Below are 19,195 nucleotides of genomic sequence, written 5' to 3' on the forward strand. Positions count from 1 at the left end.
CCTAAACACATCAGCCTTACCATTAAAAAGCCTTTTTGATATCTAACCTTGAATGCCTTGTTTAATATCCTTTTGATGAGAACCACTGAAACCTTTAATGAATATTAAGAGCTAGTTGACTGGAAGTTAGTTCTAAGTGTGTGGATTTTTGCATGACGGATCAACGGCCTAGTTATGTTGGTGAGAATTTTCTAGACTTGATCTGATTGATGCATTGTCCAAAATTAAGGTCTATAAGTATGGTTGCTAATATTTTTGAGTTCCCTCTCATTTTTGTTGAATGATATTTTTCCAGATTTGATCTTGTTTTGTTTGAGGACAAACAAAGTCTTAAGTCTGGGGAGTTGATAACACCTCATTTTGACCACTTTTCACAATTGATTTCAAATACTTTTTCAAAGGTTTTACTTTGTTTTAGAAACTTTTATTATGATTTCCATGTAGTTGTACTTTTAAGGCTCTTTTCAGGAAACTTAAGGAATATGATGGCAAATTGGAAGAAATCCACATTTTTAGCTCAGAGTCAGACCGTCAGAAGTTCAGCCTCAAATGAAGTTTTTCACCGTCCGATCCAGCTCAAATTTGGGAACAATCAAGAGGAGACAACCAGCTTTCCATAGCACTTTACATCACAAAGATCCAACGGTGCAATCAAAAGATACATGGAGAACAAGTTGACCCAGTTCACCAGTTCCGGAAGACTCTCACCCGCGGAAAACACATGTTTTACCTGCCCTGAAAGACTCTCACCCCTGGTGGACCTTAGGACGAGCCACAAGGCCCAAAATCAAAGCCCACTTCGCCATTTCTCTTCAGAGAAGCCCTAAATGAGACCTATAAATACATTGTTTAGTAGTCCTAAACGGGTGTGTGCTCCTGTAATGAGATTTTAAGCCACCAAAATCTGTTTTTCTAGGTTTAGGCGATGCAGATGGGGATTCTTCCCCAGATCCATTGTTCTTTCTCCTTTTTATCTTATTAACTTTTCTGTTTCATTCTTTTGCATTCTTCTATGTCTTTTATCATTCATTCCATCATGTAGATTAGTCCCAGAGAGTCAAGTTGTTTGAAGATATCGACAAGCATATATATCGATTAGGATTTCTATTGTTCTTAGCCATATTCTGGATCTCATCTCTTCTAAGTTGTTCGTAAATCATGAGAGTAGATTCATGACCTATTCTCTGAGCCTAGGATCGATCAGAGCCACGAGAGTGCTGTATCAGATCATCCATTCCTTGCTTCAGAAGAACATAGTAGCTATAGGAGTCGAAAGCTACCTATAGAGAAGAAGTGAGAAGACGAATTCAATGTCCAATGCATGATCTTAAGTTTAGCATGAGAGCGAGAGTTAATTGCTAGATCTAAGAGATTAGTTGATTAAGGTGACGACAGTTGGTTAATCATACATATGTCTATTCTAGTTCATTGCAGATTCCCAGAAACATATGAAGATAAATTGCCCAGAAGCTAATTGGAAATGTCATCATACATCGATTAGAGTAACCAGGAGAAGTCTAAATCGCCACCTATGAGTTTGGGAGTCTTTAGTTTGAGTCGATATGTTTTAGATGTTCTTTTAACAATTCATCCTGCATTGCATTTCTTGTGAATACTAGATTAGGTTTAGTTTAGGATCTTAACCAAAAACCCCAAATCTTTTATTGGTTTATGAGTTTGCTTACTTCCCAGTTTGTTGTTTCTTGCAGATTAGACATCCTCCCTGTGGATCGACACCCTAAGTCTTACAACGTATATCTGTGCACTTGCAGACACTAGGGTTTTATAAATTTAAAACTTAAGGAGGACAACCGGGCTTGTTAAAAAACAACCATAGGCCCGCAACCCCATCACTACTGCGTTTGTTGTGCACTTGCAGTTTGTTTAGGGTAAAACCTGTAGTTCCCCACTGCAATCACATCAAGTTTTTGGCGCCGTTTCCGGGATTTGTCGCTGTTGATTTGATTCCTTAATCTAATTTCAATTCTAAACCACAATTTTTTCGAGTTCTGTTGGAGCTTTTCTAACTTCTCTTTTTATCTTTGCTTTGTTTTCTCTCAGTTGCATGAAAATTAGGAGAAATCCTACCAATATTGTACACCCCTAGACGAGATTGACAAACACGAAAGAGAACTTCGAAACTCAGACGAAAAACGCTCAGGATGGCTGATCCAAACGCCCATCGGGAAAATTCTTTAAACCGTGATCAAGATGGTCACAACGGAGACGATGATGATCATGATTTCATTCACAATGATGATGACTGAGAGGCTGCTCATGAAGCAGATGGACAGCCACAACTCGATGGAGAGGGAAATCAACTCCCTAGACATGCTGCTGATAACCAAATGAGACAAGACCAGGCCGATCCAGAAGAGCAAAGGGATGATGAAAACATTGTTCCACCTAATGGAAGAGGAGGAAATCAACCTATAAAACTTGTCAACCCTGCGAGAAGACAGCCCCGCAATAGACTTATTGCTGATTTTGATGCACCTTACCAACACTTTCAAAATAGATCAGCTATTCAAGCACCTGTGCCAGCAAGGGGTGATTTCAAGATAAAACCTCAAATTGTCTCTCTGGTGAAGCAAAATCAAATCCATGGAAACTCTACTGAGCATCCTATGGATCACATAGATTTTTTTGAAGAAATCTATGGCATGGTGAGAACCACTCCATGTTCTATAGATTATGTGAAGTGTAAGCTTTTCCTTTTTTCTTTAAGTGATAAAGCATTTAGATGGTTGAAGTCTATGCCATCTGGCTCTATTACTTCATGGGAAGAATGCAAGTCAGCTTTCTTGAACCACGTTTACACCAAGTCAAGATCTAACCAGCTGAGAAACAATATCCAAAGTTTCCAACAAGGCCCTGTCGAATCATTTTACGAAGCATGGAAGCGATTCAAGGAGTATGAGAGAGACTGCCTTCACCATGGTTTCTCTGGAGCAAATCTGCTAAGCACCTTCTATAGAGGACTTCAGCAGAAGTATCAACTTTCTCTTGACACTGCCAGCAATGGAGATTTTGGTTCAAAAACTGTGACACAAGGGAGAGCACTCATCGAAAACCTAGCTGTAACCAATAGCAACAACAATCCCGAGTATGACAGATCATAGAAGACTATCATTAGTCATGAGTCAAGGGAAATTGCTGAGCTAAAAAGCATGTTAATTCAACTTCTTAAATTTCAAAATAAGATTATACATGCTTGTGATACTGCTGTAGGTAATGAAGAAGATGGATGATATGAAGATGATGACATATATTCTCAAGAAGAGGAGGTGAATTTTGTTAGAGCACAAGGGATATATCAGAACCGATTCAATCCAGCTTTCAACCAAAATTTCAGGAATGCCAACTTCAACAATCTTTCATAAAGAAGTCATTGAGAACCCCCAGAACCAGCCCTATCTGCACCAGCAGATGAATTTTCAAAACAAGTTCCAAAACGGAAACTATGGAGGAGGAAATTTTCAACAAAGACCACCTTTCAATCCTCAACAGGTGCAGACCAGCTCATTAGAAGCAACCCTCTCCCAGCTAAGCAATCAAGTAAAATCGCTTGAACAAAACATGATGCAAAAATCTCAAAGCAATGACAATTTGTCCAGAGAAATGGGAGTAAAGATCGATTGTATGTACAATGACTTGAATGAGAAGTTTGAATCTCTTGCAAACCATGTCAAGAAGTTGGAACTACAAATAGGTCAGACTGCAGATTCTATGAAAAGGCAGCCAGGAGTCTTGCCAGGAAGAGTGGAGGATAATACAAAAAAGTTCTGCAATGCCATGACAGCAGTCACTGAAGGAGAACAGGTGCAAACTCTAAGGAGAATTCAATCCATGAATCTCTCATTAAAGAAGCAAAAACCGAGCATGAAGGAGGTCATAACATTTCGGTTAAGGTAACAAAACGTTTACCCGTCCAAAGACCCAAAAAGTCTAAGGATCCAGAGCATTTTTCTTTCACTTGCTCTATTTCTAGGATTGATTTTTCAGACTTTTTATGTTATTCTGGTGCTAGTGTGAGCATTATGTCGAAATATGTTGCTGAGAGACTTGGTATAAGAACACTTGTCCCATCTCCAGTAAGGATAGTCTTTGGTGATTCATCTCAAAAGAGAACAGAAGGAATGATTCAGAACCTGCCATTAGTCATTGGAGATAGACCTTTGATATTTGGTCGCCCATTCTTAGCAACTGTAGGTGCTATCATTGATCATGCAAATCGCTGTTTAGTTTTCTTAAATGTGGACAGAAAAAAGTTCTACAGAACTACACTGGATCAAGCTCGAATCCGCAAGGACAAGCTCAAGGAGAAAGTTTCGGAGAACAAGAAAGAACTAAAAGCACTTGCATCTAAACAGTTTGCAAAGATCAAGATAGTGGTACCACCAGACATCAGCATGCTGAGAAGACAAAACATATCCTCAAAGATGCAAAACTCTTAAGAGAGGAAAGGAGATTGTGATTCAAGATGAAGGACATCCAAAGTTCAAGCTCAAGAGGACTCTAAGGACTCTTATTTTAAGAGATCCTGCTTCTTCTTCTCAATCCTGATCCCACCAAGAATCTAGTTAAAAGACATTAAACAAAAACGCTTGATGGGAGGCAACCCATTTGGTATGTTTTTTCTTTTCTTTTTATTTCTTTTATATTTGATCTTTTTCTTTTATTGTATTTCAGGCTTTCATCAAACCCAGAAAAACCAAAAACATTTAAAAAACCAGTAAATACAAAAGATAGGAGGAAGAAACCGGAAACTAGAAAGAAGCAGGGAAGGCCGTAGCCATTTTGCCGCGGCCGCGATCATCTCAGCCGCGGCCAGGCCACATTCTGCCACGGTTCCAGACCGTGGCCAAACCATCGTCTGCCGCGGCCGCGATCACGCCACCCGCGGCCAAGCTCTATTTGCTTCCCGACTTGTTTTTCCTGATTTCTCATAAGCCGGAGCTTAAAAATCCTGATTCATCCCGGGATTAAACCGGAGATTCCTAGAAAATCTTTTCCGTGCCAAACACGCCAAGGTAAGTCTTTCAAAACTTTTAAAATAATTTCTTTTTAGAAAAAACACATTTTTAAAAGAAAAAGAGGATTTCAAAGATCAAAAGGCATATTTTCACCATCTTCTCCAACAAGCTTAGAGATTTTGAGAAAAGAATAGATTTCAAACTTGACAAATAGCTTTCAAATTTTTGATTCTGTCGCACTCCTTTTTAAAGGAGATTCCAAATCTATGATCACATCACACTCTCATCAAGGTATGGAGAATTGTGACATCCCGATTTCCGGTATATGTGAAAAAGCTTATAAGAATTGATTTGATTATCTATGTCACTAAAGTGCACTTATCTTTTCTGGTCAAATGTCTTGAGAGAAATCCAGAGTTAAGTGTGCTTATGCTGGAGTAATCTCAGAATGGGTGACCTACTGGAAAGTAGTTTGCATACCGTGCGAGTGAAGACAAAGCACATAATGATTGGCACGGGGCGGTTAAAGACATTCAGAATTGATAACTAATCCAGATGAAAAACGGAATCGAAGTCTCATAGATTTAATAGCCAGTCCATCTAATTCCCGGAAAGGAAGAAAGGAACAGAGTGTCACACTTTTACTTTTCAAATCCAAATTCTAGGGGAATGCGTTAGCTTTTTAGATTATGGGGGCCAAATGTGTAAATCTATTAAAATATAAGACCCGTTTGTCAGAAAATGAAACAAGAAATTATGGAGACTCGGAGTCGGAGAGAAGAAGGGAAAACGAAGAATACACAATACAAAGAGCTATTTTTTTTTCAAAACTAAAATCAGACACTTTGCTCCGATCGTCGATGGATACTCAGATCTGAGGATTAATCCCGTCTTCATTTTCTAGTGGAAAAAAATCAAAAAAATATCCGATTTGGGTTGACGGAGACGAAGCCGGAGGTAGAAATCGAAGGAATCCTCAATGGATGATTTCACAGGCCTCTTAGCGAGAGACTTTGGATTGAAGCCTCAGGGAAAATCTGCTCCGATGGCGCCCCAGACCAACTCTTCTGCCGCTGATTTTAGCAGTTTCGCTTCTTCCTACAGCTTCGCGAACGACTCATCGAAGAAGAAGTCCGATTCGTCGCCGGTATTTGACGATCTGAGTCGCGATGGTGATGATCTTCTCTTCAGCGATGTATTTAGCGGATCCTCCGATTCTCTCTCTCAGCCTAAGCCCTCTGCTCCGGCCTTTGACTACGATGCTATGTTCAGGGAGCGTACAACACCCAAATCGGCGTCCATGCCTGTTTATGACAAGCCTGTGTACGATGAGGATGTGTTTGAGGCTATCCCTGAGCTCAAAATCCCATCGACTTCTCAATCAGCTAGGTTTGATGACGTTTTCTCTTCGATCTCGTCACCTACGAAGCACAGGAAACAGAACAGTTCTCCTTTCGATGATTTGATTGGGAATCTGGGGAAAAGAGAAACGGAACCAAAGGAGACGGAGAGTGAGCGAGAAGAGAAAGGTAGCTCCGTTTTTGATGACTTGATTCCTGGGTTTGGTCGCAGCAGCTCGCCTCCAAATAAAAGGTAATATTTTTCAGCCTATTTGTTGAACTGACTCAAGGGTATAGAGCTTAGAGCTAATGAATTGTAGCATTGACTTTATAGTGCTTATGGAGAGCTGTTTGCTGGTTTCTGTTATGTTTACTTTCTGGAACTTAGAAAGTCTCGAAAAGCTTGAACTTTTTGCTTGTCATTCATATGCAAAATTTCATTTTGATTTAGGTATAGGCATACCTTGTTTATCGACTGAGAGATGCTGTACTCTTTTTGCATAGGCCAACTTCAGAGACGAGTCAATCTCAGAAACCTTCTTATCGGACAACCAAGACATCTTCCAATCTTGTAGACGATCCATTTGTAGGCTTGGAGGAGTCTGCATCAACCTTTAGAGAACCTTCCAAAGGAGAGTTCACTGATCCATTGGAGGAAATTGGTAAATTCAACAGCAGAAAAACTGATCATTCATCTGTCCGAGGAGGAGAATTTGTTGATGTAGATTCTCTCGATGGTCTTAGAAAATCAGGGCCAGATATGAATAGTAGAGGCAAGAGTCACTTGAGACCAGAAAGCATCAGTGGCTCTCAGTCACCAGTAGAAAGTTCTGGGAATTACCATGCGAAGAAAGTTTCATCTGATGAAGTTTTGGAGCCGCAGAATACTTCATCCAGAAGTGTTCCTCAGACTTCTTCTCCAGTGTATGAAAACAAATCAGTCAATTCTGATGGATGTTTTGAATCATCTGATGATGTGTGGCTTACTGTTTCTGAGATCCCCCTATTTACACAACCTACGAGTGCTCCGCCACCTTCGAGACCTCCACCACCAAGACCTACACGTCCTATAAAAAAGAAGGTTAATGAGCCTTCTTTATCGAGTTCTACTAACCACTCACACGTTCCTAACTCAGCTAGAGCTTCTGCAAATAGCCCAACAGTATCTCCAATGGATGAACTCGACGCTTTTTCTATGGGCAGAAATCAGACTGCTGCTAATGGACATCCCGAGCCTCCCTCTGGTGAAGATCCAGATGTTTTCACTGCTGCTGTTGCATCAGCTGCTGCCATGAAGGATGCCATGGATAAAGCAGAAGCGAAGTTTAGGCATGCTAAGGAAAGGAGAGAGAAAGAAAATCTGAAGGCACGTAGAAGTAGAGAAGGCGATCAAATGGATAATTATGATTCTCGGGAAAGGGAACTAAGAGAAAAGCAAGTAAGATTGGATCGTGAAAGGATAGAGAGGGAGGCAGAGATGGAAAGGGAGAGAGAGAGGGAGAGAGAGGAGAAAGAGAGAGAGCAGAAAAGAATTGAGAAAGAAAGGGAAAGATTATTGGCTAGACAGGCGGTAGAGAGGGCTACAAGGGAAGCACGCGAAAGAGCAGCCACTGAAGCACATGCAAAAGTTCAAAGAGCTGCTGTTGGGAGGGCTACCGATGCCCAAGAACGCGCAGAAAGAGCAGCGGTTCAAAGAGCTCATGCCGAAGCACGTGAAAGAGCAGCTGCAGGGGCAAGAGAAAAAGCTGCGAAAGCTGAAGCAGAAGCTAGAGAAAGGGCGACTGCTGAAGCGCGGGAGAAGGAAGCACGGGTTAGGGCAGAACGAGCTGCTGTGGAAAGGGCAGCTGCAGAAGCACGTGGAAGGGCAGCTGCCCAAGCTAAAGCTAAGCAGCAAGAGAATAACAATGATCTTGACTCTTTCTTTAACTCGGTTTCACGGCCCAACAGTGCTCCACGACAAAGAGCCAACCCTCCGGTGAGATGGGATATCTACTTGTTCTGCGTTACGTCCTTTATTGAAGATTCATCTCCTCATATAACTCTAGTTATGTTACAGGATCCTTTTCAAGATTCCTGGAACAAGGGAGGATCTTTCGAATCGGGTAGGACATCAGAGAACCTGAGGAAGGCCTCTTCAGCGACAAACATTGTTGATGATCTGAGTTCAATATTTGGAGGTATTGTACTTTCTGAGGTTTACCCATCATATTCACTTTATTTTCATGTCTTTTATATTGGTCACCTACTGAAACTCTCCTGTTTGTAAAGGTTCAGCAACACAATCTGGTGGGTTTCAAGATGTTGAAGGAGAAACTGAAGAGAGACGGCGTGCCAGGCTAGAACGCCACCAGAGGACACAAGAGCGGGCTGTATGTATCAATAGAGTTGTTAAATCTTTTTCTTTAATGAGTTTTATATCTGAAAAAGACACAAAATCCACCATTACGTTTAGTAATATAAATACTTTTCTCAATCAGGCGAAAGCACTTGCTGAGAAACATGAGCGTGATCTTCAAGTAAAAAGAGATCAAGCTGAGCGAAATGTAAGTTTCACTTTACATGTGGTTTCTTCCCTTTCCCTCCTCTGTTGTGCCCAATCTCAAATCAAGTAGTTTTGTCGAGACACTTAATAAGAATGGGGTGTCTTGTATTCATTAGCATTAAAATTTTGTGCCACCTTAGGGAACTGTCTAAACTATTACTATCCATCTTGTTTTTTCTTTCTCTCTAGTTTGAGCCACTTAATCCTGAATGGCAAAGGATCTGTCTGGTTTTTCAGAGGATCGGTGAGACCCTAGATGTTGAGATAAAACGTTGGGGTGCAGGGAAGGAGGGAAACTTGCGCGCTCTGCTTTCAACGTTACAATATGTATGTTGTATTGTCTATTTTTCTTTATTCTGATGTTCATTTGTACCTTTGATTTTATCAATCTTACAATTTCTTCTAATGTTTCAATGCGAACGAGCAGGTTCTTTGGCCAGAATGCGGTTGGCAGCCTGTTTCATTGACTGATCTAATTACCGCTGCATCTGTCAAGAAATTTTATAGAAAGGCCAGTCTCTGTATACATCCTGACAAAGTTCAGCAAAAAGGCGCCAATCTCCAGCAGAAATACATTGCCGAGAAAGTGTTCGACTTGCTCAAGGTCAGCGATTCACCAATTTTGAACAAAAACACCTTTTAAGTTAACGTATTGTTCAATTAGATTGCATCTCTCATTCATTGTACAATTCCACAGTTGCTGACTTCATCTCTCTTTTTTTTTTTTTTTTTTCTCATAACATTAAACAGGAAGCATGGAACAAGTTCAATTCAGAAGAACTATTTTGAAAGAAACCTGGGATTTTGTTTTGAGATAGTGTTGTTTTGTGTATTACCAGAAAACGATGAAGCATGGTGCGTTCATTAAAATGCAAAAAATGGAGCCATATTGTTGTCCATAGAGTATGTATTCCCTCGGTATTACCCAAGGCTGCACCATTATAGACATCGCAGCAATTGGGCATTCTTATTTTTTGTTTTTGTTAATCTTTTTCCTTTCTCATTACTATTCTTGATTTTAAGGGCACGATGTCAAATGTGTTGATGTTGATTTCTTGTATCAAAACACATACTTGAAGAACTGTATATTGTTGCTTCCTAACTATATACACGAAATGTTCTAACCTTAACCCCGAAAATGTGCAGATGTTTCCGAATTGGGTCATAGAAAACCTTTACGTCACCTAGGCTTTGTGCAATGGCTTGAGGTCGCTCCAATAAAAAACGGAGAAGCCATAAAGAAAGATTTTGTCTTCAAACCACATAACAAGCTCAAGGGTGTTTCTGGCATAACAGGTTTTGGAACAATTGGCAAACACCTAGAGCACAGAATCGTAATAAAACTAATAATTGTAATATATATACATATATATATATATTTATATATATATATTTATTAAAAATAAATATAAATAAAATTTAATATTATGCTTGGGTTTACTATTTCCAATTTAGGTTTTAGTTTTTCTTTATTTAAAATTCCAAAAATAAAACAAATAACTATGTAAAAATATATTTTTATTAAAATTAATTCTACATAAACTTCAATATTATGTTTGGGTTCACTATTTCGAAATTAGGATTTAGTTTTTTCAATTAAAAATAATTTAATATTATATTTGGGTTCACTATTTCCAATTTAGGGTTTAGTTTTTTTTTTCTTTTAAATTTTGACACTAAAATAAATAATTATGTAAAAATATATTTTTATTAAAAATAGTTCTACATAAATTTTAATATTATGTTTGGGTTCACTATTTCCAAATTAGGCTTTAATGTTTTAAAAAAATATTTAAAATGTGATATTTTGGTAAGTTACTTTAATTGATTTTATTATATGGCAGATTCTCATTGGCTAAAATAAGAGGGGGTGAATGAATGAATTCACCCCTAGGGGTGAACCCAAGAATTGTCCATCTTTCTGACACATTAGTAGCTCATATTGTCTTCGTTGTATCGCCACATCGATGTTTTTGTTAACAAGTTTCATGTGTCAACACGCTCATGTCCATGTCACTCAAGTTCCTATCTCACTACCGATATGGATATTTTTCACATTATTCCATCACCAAAGAAAGATTCTTTCGAAAAATAAAAATACAATATTTAAACGATATTTGTGTAATTATGACCGTATAATTAAATTTTAGATTAATAATATATGTATTTAATTACCTAGAAATTACGTTTTGTAAATTCAGTAAAGAAACTCCTAAATTAATCCAAATTACCTATAAATAGAGTTGAAATTATTATCTGCTATCCATGATCCGATCCGCTCCGAAAAATCCGGATATCCAAGAGGGTCGGATCCGGATAGTAAAACCCCATCTCGATGAGGCTGTCAAACTTGTCTAGCTTCTGCTCGTAGTGCGTCTTCATCTGGTTTAGTTATTGGTATAGAACAACTGGGTTCTCGACACTTCAATGAGATGAAGCCGAAGCAACAAAGTTATCTCAGATAGATCCCATCCTGATATGATCATGAAAAGCAATGAAGATTTGGAGCTTGAACCAGAGGCTGGAGAGGAAGTAGCTGAGGAGTTAGAAGAACCATTACATGTTTCAAGGGATCCAATGATTAGATCAAGGTCTAAGAAGCCGTTGGAGCCATCATCATACGCAGTTTGGATACAAATCATGAGGAAAAGGAGTGCAACACCGATACCTTAGTTGTGATCCAGGTCCAAACGACTTAGTAGGCTTGTGATTCAACTTTGTATCTTTTTCCTCATTTCTAGTTTTGTCCCAATGGGTTTTCTAGAGATGGTTTTTTAATGAGGCAGAGTTGGGTCACCACGCCTAAGTCCACTAAGTAGAAGCCCAAGCTGAATCAACTACAAGAGGCGCGTCTAAGTCTAGTTCAAACTTGCCAGCTTGTGTTTTTATTTCCGAGATGTTTTAATGTTTGCCAGACTCATCTCTTCTCCTTCTTTATATTCTCTTGTAACGCTATAGTATCCATCATCTTATATTTTATTCTAAAACTCTTTCAAAGAATAAGATCTTGTTTGTTGGTGTGTTATATCCTTCGAACAAACCTTGAATCAACTGTGTGTGTGTTATATCACTTAGAAGATTCAAGTGGCCTATCAAAAGTAATCTGCAACTCTTGTGTGTGTCCATTCACTTCCACCTCTCTTGATTCAAACTTTGTTTGTCTGCAAGATCTATCCTTTTTATTTCCAGTCATTAGAGTGTCGATCAAAGGCAGATCCTATCCACGATCATATCACATCCCCAAAACCCTGCCCTTTTTCTTAGAGCAACCTATAAAACATAACGAGAAACATATATATATATATATACATATGTTTGTCCATTCATATATATACATATAGATATATGTTTATAGAATCATATACATATATACATATATATATATTTGTTAGAAAATATTGATAAAAAGTAAAGATGTATTTATAGAAACTTTGAACTTTCCAACAAATTTTTAACATAATATTACATAGATTTTACAATAACATATATATATATATACAACGATTTTACAACGACTTTACAACATAATTACGACGAACAAATTCCACGTACACAGTAATATGATCTTGGCTAGATCTTCCCTTTTGATCGTCACTCTAGTGAAGGATTCCGTAGAGGATAAGCCTTGCAAACAAAGGATTTGTTTCAAGGGATGTGGAGTCAAATCACACAAGAGATTGCGGAAAGATCTCTTGATTCACCGGTGATCTTCTCTGGATATGACACACCAAAGAGAGATCGGATTTCTTGAGGATATTACAGACCAACAAGTAAAGGAGTTTGATCTTTTATTTGAAAGAGATTTAGATTGAACTAAATCTAAGTGTAAATCGAAATAAAAAGGTTGTAAAACAATAGGAACAAATCGCTGGGTCTAAAGGGTTTTTGCAGGGGTTCATGAACTGATCAAAAGACATATAAATCGATAAAGGTAATCATCTAGTGAGGATCCCGAACTAGAATAGACTCATATAAGATTAGCCAACTCTCGTCACCCTAATCATCTAATCACTCAACACATCAATTAACTCTCGCTCTCATGCTGCAAATAAAATCATGCATTATAAACAGAATTCATCCACGCTCGCGATTCTCTGTAGGTAGCTTTCGTCTCCTACAGCGAATTCGTTTGATCACTTCTAGGTCTGGTAATTCGATACAGCACTCTCGTGGCTCCAATTACTGAGATCAATTTCTAAGCGGTTAGCAACAGAAACAGCATAGGGAACAAGAATGAACGAAGGACTCCTAGAAGATTTTGAACCCTAAATCGAATAAAGCATAAGATAAAGACATGAAATTTCCCTTTGGAAAATCCCTTAAAAACCCAACTAGGAAACTACTCAGACATAGTTGAATTCAACATTACAAGAGTATTTAGAATTGTAGAGAATTGAAATAGACAGAGTTTAGAAACGAAGAACAGGTTGAAGAAGGAGGGTCGATGGTGCCCCTCTCGGTGGCTCCTCTTCTGGGCGAGCTTCTCTTCTAGGGTTCCTGGTGAAAAATGTGGCATCCTTTTTAAACGACTTAAAAGGGGTTTATATAGTGTCTTGAGTCCTCGAGAACACCTAGGAATTGCAGGAATAATGACGGGAGTGACTTGGGCTTTAATATGGGCTTCTGAAGCTCGGAATTGAGCTCCCTGCGGTCTAAAATTTCACACCCCCGGTGGATGACGTTTTGGCCGCGGGTGAGCTTCTGACTGTGATGATTCGCCTTCAGTGTATCGACCATATCTGGAGATCTAACCGTTAAATTTCTTCGATTACACTTGTATTGGAAAGCTGGTTGTCTCCTATATCTTGTGTCAAAATTTGGGGATGATCAGACAGTAGGAAGGCCTCCGTTTGCTACCAAATTTCCGACGGTCTGAATTTATCCAAAGTTATGCTTTTTCTCCCAAGTGCATTCCTTTTGTCAAAATATCCTGAAAACTCTTTTGAGATTCTAAAACATAGAAATCACTTTAAAAACTTTCAAACTGAGTGAAAACACCTGCATAAGATATTAAAAATGATCCATAAAAGTGGTCAAAATCAGGTGTTATCACAAATCCCAAAGGCTTTGCATCTAAAGTAGAGAGTAAGGCATACCACGAGACAATGCATCAGCAACAACATTGTCTTTACCTTGTTTATACCTGATGACATAAGGAAAAGTCTCGATGAACTCAACCCACCTGGCATGTCTCTTGTTGAGCTTTTGCTGTCCTTTGAGATGTTTAAGCGACTCATGGCCTGTGTGAATGACGAATTCCTTAGGCCATAGATAATATTGCCACGTTTTAAGTGCCAGCACCAACGCCTAGAGTTATTTATCGTAGATGGGATAGGTTAATGTAGCTCCTCCGAGTTTTCGCCGAAGAAAGCTATAGGCTTCTTGTCTGAATTAAAACAGCACCGATTCCTACACTAGAAGCATCACACTCAATTTCTAATGTTTTAAGAAAATCAGATAAGACTAATAGAGGTGTGAGGGTAAGTTTATCCTTTAGAGCTTGGAACGCCTCCTCTTTCTCCTGTTCCTATTTGAATCCTACATCTTTCTTGATGGTTTTGGTAAGGGGAGCAACTATAGTGCTAAAGTCTTTGACAAATCTTCTGTAAAAACCAGCAAGACCGTGGAAACTCCTCACTCACCAGCGGTTTTAGGCGTTGGCAAGTCTTTGATGGCTTTGATTTTCTCTTCATCGAATTTAATACCATCCACACTCACAAAAAAACCTAGAAACACAAGATTATCTTTGAAAAATGTGCATTTCTTGAAGTTAGGAAACAATCTCTCCTTTCTAAGCACATCTAGAACAGATCTTATATGCACAATATGTTCGTTTAGACTCTTACTATAAACTAGAATGTCATCAAAGTATATGACCAGAAATACTCCTATGAAAGCTCTAAGAACATGGTTCATCAATCTCATGAATGTAGTACGGGCATTTGTTAACCCAAAAGGCATAACTAACTACTCATATAGGCTATGCTTAGTCTTAAAGGCAGTTTTCCATTCATCCCCTTCTTTCATTCTAATCTGATGATAGCCACTTTTCAAACATATTTTAGAAAAGATACTAGAACCGTGCAATTCATCAAGTATATCATCTAATCTGGGAATGGGGTGTTGATACTTAACCGTTACATTGTTGATTGCTCTACAATCAACACACATGCGCCAGATTCCATCTTTCTTGGGCGCCAGATTCCATCTTTCTTGGGCACAAGTAGCACATGAACAACACATGGGCTCATGCTCTCTCGGATATGGCCCTTCTCCATGAGTTCATTTACTTGTCTTTGAAGCTCTTTGGTTTCCACCGGGTTGGTTCTGTACGCAGGTCGATTAGGTATTGTTGGTCCTGGCACAAAATTTATTTGATGCTCTATGCCTCGAATTGGTGGCAACTCCTTTGGATTGCCTTGAGGAAAAACATCCTCATAAGCCTGCAATAATTCCTTCATTTCACTCGATAGAACCGGTACAAAGTTAGCCATACTAGCTAGAGATCCTTGAAAGACAAATAAGAGAATTGATTGCTTAGCCGTTAAAGCCTTCTTAACATCTCCAGCCCTCAAGAAAAAAGTTTGACGGTTTGCTTGGGGGTTTCTCCTTCTGTTTCATCTGGATTTGATCCTGGTATACTTCTTGTGGCGTCAGAGGACTAAAGTTGTTTTCCTGCCATTAAAAACAAAAGAGTACTTATTAGTAAAGCCATCATGCAATACCCTCCTATCCGATTGCCAGGGTCGTCCAAGAAGTATATGTCCAGCCTCCATTGGTAACACATCTCATAAGATCTCCTCTTCAGATTTGCCAATTGAGATAGGGACCATCACTTGGCTGCTGACTTTAATTTCCCCTGAGTCATTAAGCCACTGAATCTTGTAAGGTCTCGGATGCTTAATTGTTTTCAGACCAAGTTTCTTCACCATCGTTTCACTAGCTACATTGGTGCAGCTTCCTCCATCAATAATGGCTACATACTTTGCCTTGGACAACACAGTGAGTGTGAAACAAGTTTTTTCTTTGCTCTTGCTCATCAGTCGTTGTCTGAACACTTAGGAATCTCCGTGCCACCAGAAGTTCTCCTTGAACTAGTAAAGCTACATATACACCGTGGGCTTCTCGTCCTCTCCATGTTCTAATAGTACCATGACTCTCTTGTTTTAGCACTCATTGGCATAATGTCCTCGGCTGTGACACTTGAAGCACTTAACATCTCGTAATCTCGTCATAGTTGATTCTGCTTTGCCCTTGCTTTCTTGTACTGAAGTAAACGGCTTAGTTTCCACTTTAGCAGGTATGTCTGGTTTGACTTCCTTTTAATTTCCCCTGAGCTCAAAATCACATCGACTTCTCAATCAGCTAGGTTTGATGACGTTTTCTCTTCGATCTCGTCACCTACGAAGCACAGGAAACAGAACAGTTCTCCTTTTGATGATTTGATTGGGAATCTGGGGAAAAGAGAAACGGAACCAAAGGAGACAGAGAGTGAGCGAGAAGAGAAAGATAGCTCCGTTTTTGATGACTTGATTCCTGGGTTTAGTCGCAGCAGCTCGCCTCCAAATAAAAGGTAATATTTTTTAGCCTATTTGTTGAACTGACTCAAGGGTATAGAGCTTAGAGCTATTGAAATGTAGCATTGACTTTATAATGCTTATGGAGAGCCGTTTGCTGGTTTTTATTATGTTTACTTTCTGGAACTTAGAAAGTCTCGAAAAGCTTGAACTTTTTGCTTGTCATTCATATGCAAAATTTCATTTTGATTTAGGTATAGGTGATGTGGTGTTGAGTGTGGGTGTCAAGTTTTACCCTAATTTAAATCAATAGCCGCAAGTGCACAGCTGATCAATTGTAGTACTTAGGGATCGAATCCACAGGGAAGGAGGATCTTTTCCTGCAAAAAGCCTTTGAAATAAGTTAAAGTAAGGAAGTCTAGAACAAAAACGGTTTTGTGGGGGTTTGGTAGTGTGTTTAAAATGTAAAACCGAAATATTAAAAGAAAATACGGGAATTAAATGACGTAACAACTAAACTTAATGAAAATGACTAAAAATGATAAAAACGGATATTCTAATGCTTAAATGAAAATGAACTAAAAAGGAAAGACAATATTGAACTAAAGCTTTAAAGAAAAATAGGTGTAAATCGATAAGGAAGAAAGCGTTGGGGTTCAGGGAAGTTTTCTCAGGGGTACGAACGATTCAAAACATTGCTAGAGAGGAAATTTTGTAAGATCTTAGCTTAAACTTTTCGAACTGGAGTCACGGACGTATGAATACGCCACTGTCGTGATCATAGACAACTATTTCTCTCAATCCTGACCAATAGGTTTCCACTCTGGCCCTGGAAGAGAAGAGATGCATTATGTTTAAGACTCGTCCTAATTCACAAATCGCCCATAGGTAGGTTTCCACTCCTATGTTTGTTTTGCTCTCCCAAACTAGATCTGATACCTGATGAACACTTTCGTGTCACCAAGCATCTGGATCAGATTGTAGTTCATGACGCTACTCTCATGCAGTAAAAACGAATTCAGAAGAAAAAGTTCTAAGATTCGGCTCAAAAGCTCATGGAATCCTCATCGAACATATAAATCCCCATCGAAAATCCCTTAATCCCAACAATAAAACTACTCAGACATGATGAACAAAATCAAAAGCATAGTATTAATAAATAGAATAGAAACCGAAATTGAAAAAGAAAGAACAAGGGTTCAAGAGAACAAATCTCTCTCTCCCTAAAACCTAAAGCTTAAAAGTATTCTAAAACAATAAGAAAGATAGCATGTGATATCGATTAAGGTTCCTAAGACATGTATTTATAGTGCTCAAGACCTCTCTGGACGTTATTTAGGGTTTCTCCAAATGTGGGCTTCAGAAATGGGCTTTTTGGGCTCGGAGGTTGATGGCCGCGGTCGGGAGTGCTCTGACCGCGGGGAATGGGTGGTTTGCCGCGGTCGGGATGCTCCTGACCGCGGGAAAATGCTTGTTGGCCGCGGGTGGAAGTGCTTGCCGGCTGGTTTACGGGACATCTTGCTCTTAGCGTATCTTTTGATTAAACCGTTGGATTGCCAATCTGTAAAGTTCACTAGAAAGCTGATACTTCCATCTTTAAGGTCTCCAAATTTGAGCTGGATCAGACGGTGAGAAGGCCTTCAATCAGGGGTGAACTTCTGACGGTTTGCCTCTGAGCTGAAATCTGGTTTTCTATCCATTTTGTTAAGCTTTTCCCTAAGTTACCTGAAAAGAGTCTTGGAACTACAAATACTAGAAAAACATGATAAAAGTACTTAAAAGCAATTAAAAACATAGAAAAAGTATTTCAAAACGATCATAAAAGTGGTCAAAATACGGTGTTATCAATAGGCATACCTTGTTTATCGACTGAGAGATGCTGTACTCTTTTTGCATAGGCCAACTTCAGAGACGAGTCAATCTCAGAAACCTTCTTATCGGACAACCAAGACATCTTCCAATCTTGTAGACGATCCATTTGTAGTCTTGGAGGAGTCTGCATCAACCCTTAGAGAACCTTCCAAAGGAGAGTTCACAGATCCATTGGAGGAAATTGGTAAATTCAACAGCAGAAAAACTGATCATTCATCTGTCCGAGGAGGAGAATTGGTTGATGTAGATTCTCTCGATGGTCTTAGAAAATCAGGGCCAGATATGAATAGTAGAGGCAAGAGTCACTTGAGACCAGAAAGCATCAGTGGCTCTCAGTCACCAGTAGAAAGTTCTGGGAATTACCATGCGAAGAAAGTTTCATCTGATGAAGTTTTGGAACCGCAGAATACTTCATCCAGAAGTGTTCCTCAGACTTCTTCTCCAGTGTATGAAAACAAATCAGTCAATTCAGATGGATGTTTTGAATCATCTGATGATGTGTGGCTTACTGTTTCTGAGATCCTATTTACACAACCTACGAGTGCTCCGCCACCTTCGAGACCTCCACCACCAAGACCTACACGTCCTATAAAAAAGAAGGTTAATGAGCCTTCTTTATCGAGTTCTACTAACCACTCACACCTTCCTAACTCAGCTAGAGCTTCTGCATATAGCCCAACAGTATCTCCAATGGATGAACTCGACGCTTTTTCTATGGGCAGAAATCAGACTGCTGCTAACGGACATCCCGAGTCTTCCTCTGGTGAAGATCCTGATGTTTTAACTGCTGCTGTTGCATCAGCTGCTGCCATGAAGGATGCCATGGATAAAGCAGAAGCGAAGTTTAGGCATGCTAAGGAAAGGAGAGAGAAAGAAAATCTGAAGGCACGTAGAAGTTGAGAAGGCGATCAAATGGATAATTATGATTCTCGGGAAAGGGAACTAAGA

General features: G+C 39.2%; 2 protein-coding genes and 1 non-coding gene across 4 annotated transcripts; 2 read left to right on the forward strand and 1 right to left on the reverse strand.

Annotated features, from left to right (window-relative positions):
* Positions 1 to 2,838: 2,838 nt before the first annotated feature.
* On the reverse strand, positions 2,839 to 2,944 carry LOC112082526. The gene has a single exon (XR_002897200.1). It is a non-coding gene; the product is annotated as a small nucleolar RNA R71 (small nucleolar RNA).
* A 2,802-nt stretch (positions 2,945 to 5,746) lies between these two features.
* LOC18030558 (auxilin-related protein 2) lies at positions 5,747 to 9,994 on the forward strand. 2 transcript variants are annotated; one of them, XM_006414942.2, is made up of 8 exons: positions 5,747 to 6,569; positions 6,821 to 8,291; positions 8,373 to 8,493; positions 8,585 to 8,685; positions 8,794 to 8,859; positions 9,048 to 9,185; positions 9,286 to 9,462; positions 9,609 to 9,994. In XM_006414942.2, the coding sequence occupies exons 1-8, from the start codon at positions 5,956 to 5,958 to the stop codon at positions 9,645 to 9,647; spliced, it is 2,727 nt and encodes a 908-aa protein (XP_006415005.1). In that variant the 5' UTR covers positions 5,747 to 5,955; the 3' UTR covers positions 9,648 to 9,994. The 2 variants fall into 2 exon arrangements, with proteins under 2 accessions (XP_006415005.1, XP_024004535.1); XM_024148767.1 differs by having other exon boundaries at positions 9,096 to 9,185.
* Positions 9,995 to 15,830: 5,836 nt separating this feature from the next.
* On the forward strand, positions 15,831 to 19,147 carry LOC18030559 (auxilin-related protein 2). The gene is made up of 5 exons (XM_024149259.1): positions 15,831 to 15,860; positions 15,902 to 15,955; positions 16,068 to 16,158; positions 16,224 to 16,431; positions 18,274 to 19,147. The coding sequence occupies exons 1-5, from the start codon at positions 15,831 to 15,833 to the stop codon at positions 19,145 to 19,147; spliced, it is 1,257 nt and encodes a 418-aa protein (XP_024005027.1).
* Positions 19,148 to 19,195: the final 48 nt, after the last annotated feature.

This window comes from Eutrema salsugineum, unplaced genomic scaffold (genome assembly GCF_000478725.1).
Source record: "Eutrema salsugineum unplaced genomic scaffold, Eutsalg1_0 scaffold_1, whole genome shotgun sequence".
NCBI lineage: Eukaryota > Viridiplantae > Streptophyta > Magnoliopsida > Brassicales > Brassicaceae > Eutrema > Eutrema salsugineum.

Coding starts and splice junctions, on each gene's coding strand:
- LOC18030559 (XM_024149259.1), top strand. CDS start 15,831: ATGGCTACATACTTTGCCTTGGACAACACA. Junction 15,956..16,067: donor CAGAAGTTCTCCTTGAACTA/GTAAAGCTACAT, acceptor TGACACTTGAAG/CACTTAACATCTCGTAATCT. Junction 16,159..16,223: donor CTTAGTTTCCACTTTAGCAG/GTATGTCTGGTT, acceptor CTTCTCAATCAG/CTAGGTTTGATGACGTTTTC.
- LOC18030558 (XM_006414942.2), top strand. CDS start 5,956: ATGGATGATTTCACAGGCCTCTTAGCGAGAGACTTTGGATTGAAGCCT. Junction 6,570..6,820: donor AGCTCGCCTCCAAATAAAAG/GTAATATTTTTC, acceptor CTTTTTGCATAG/GCCAACTTCAGAGACGAGTC. Junction 9,463..9,608: donor AAGTGTTCGACTTGCTCAAG/GTCAGCGATTCA, acceptor AACATTAAACAG/GAAGCATGGAACAAGTTCAA.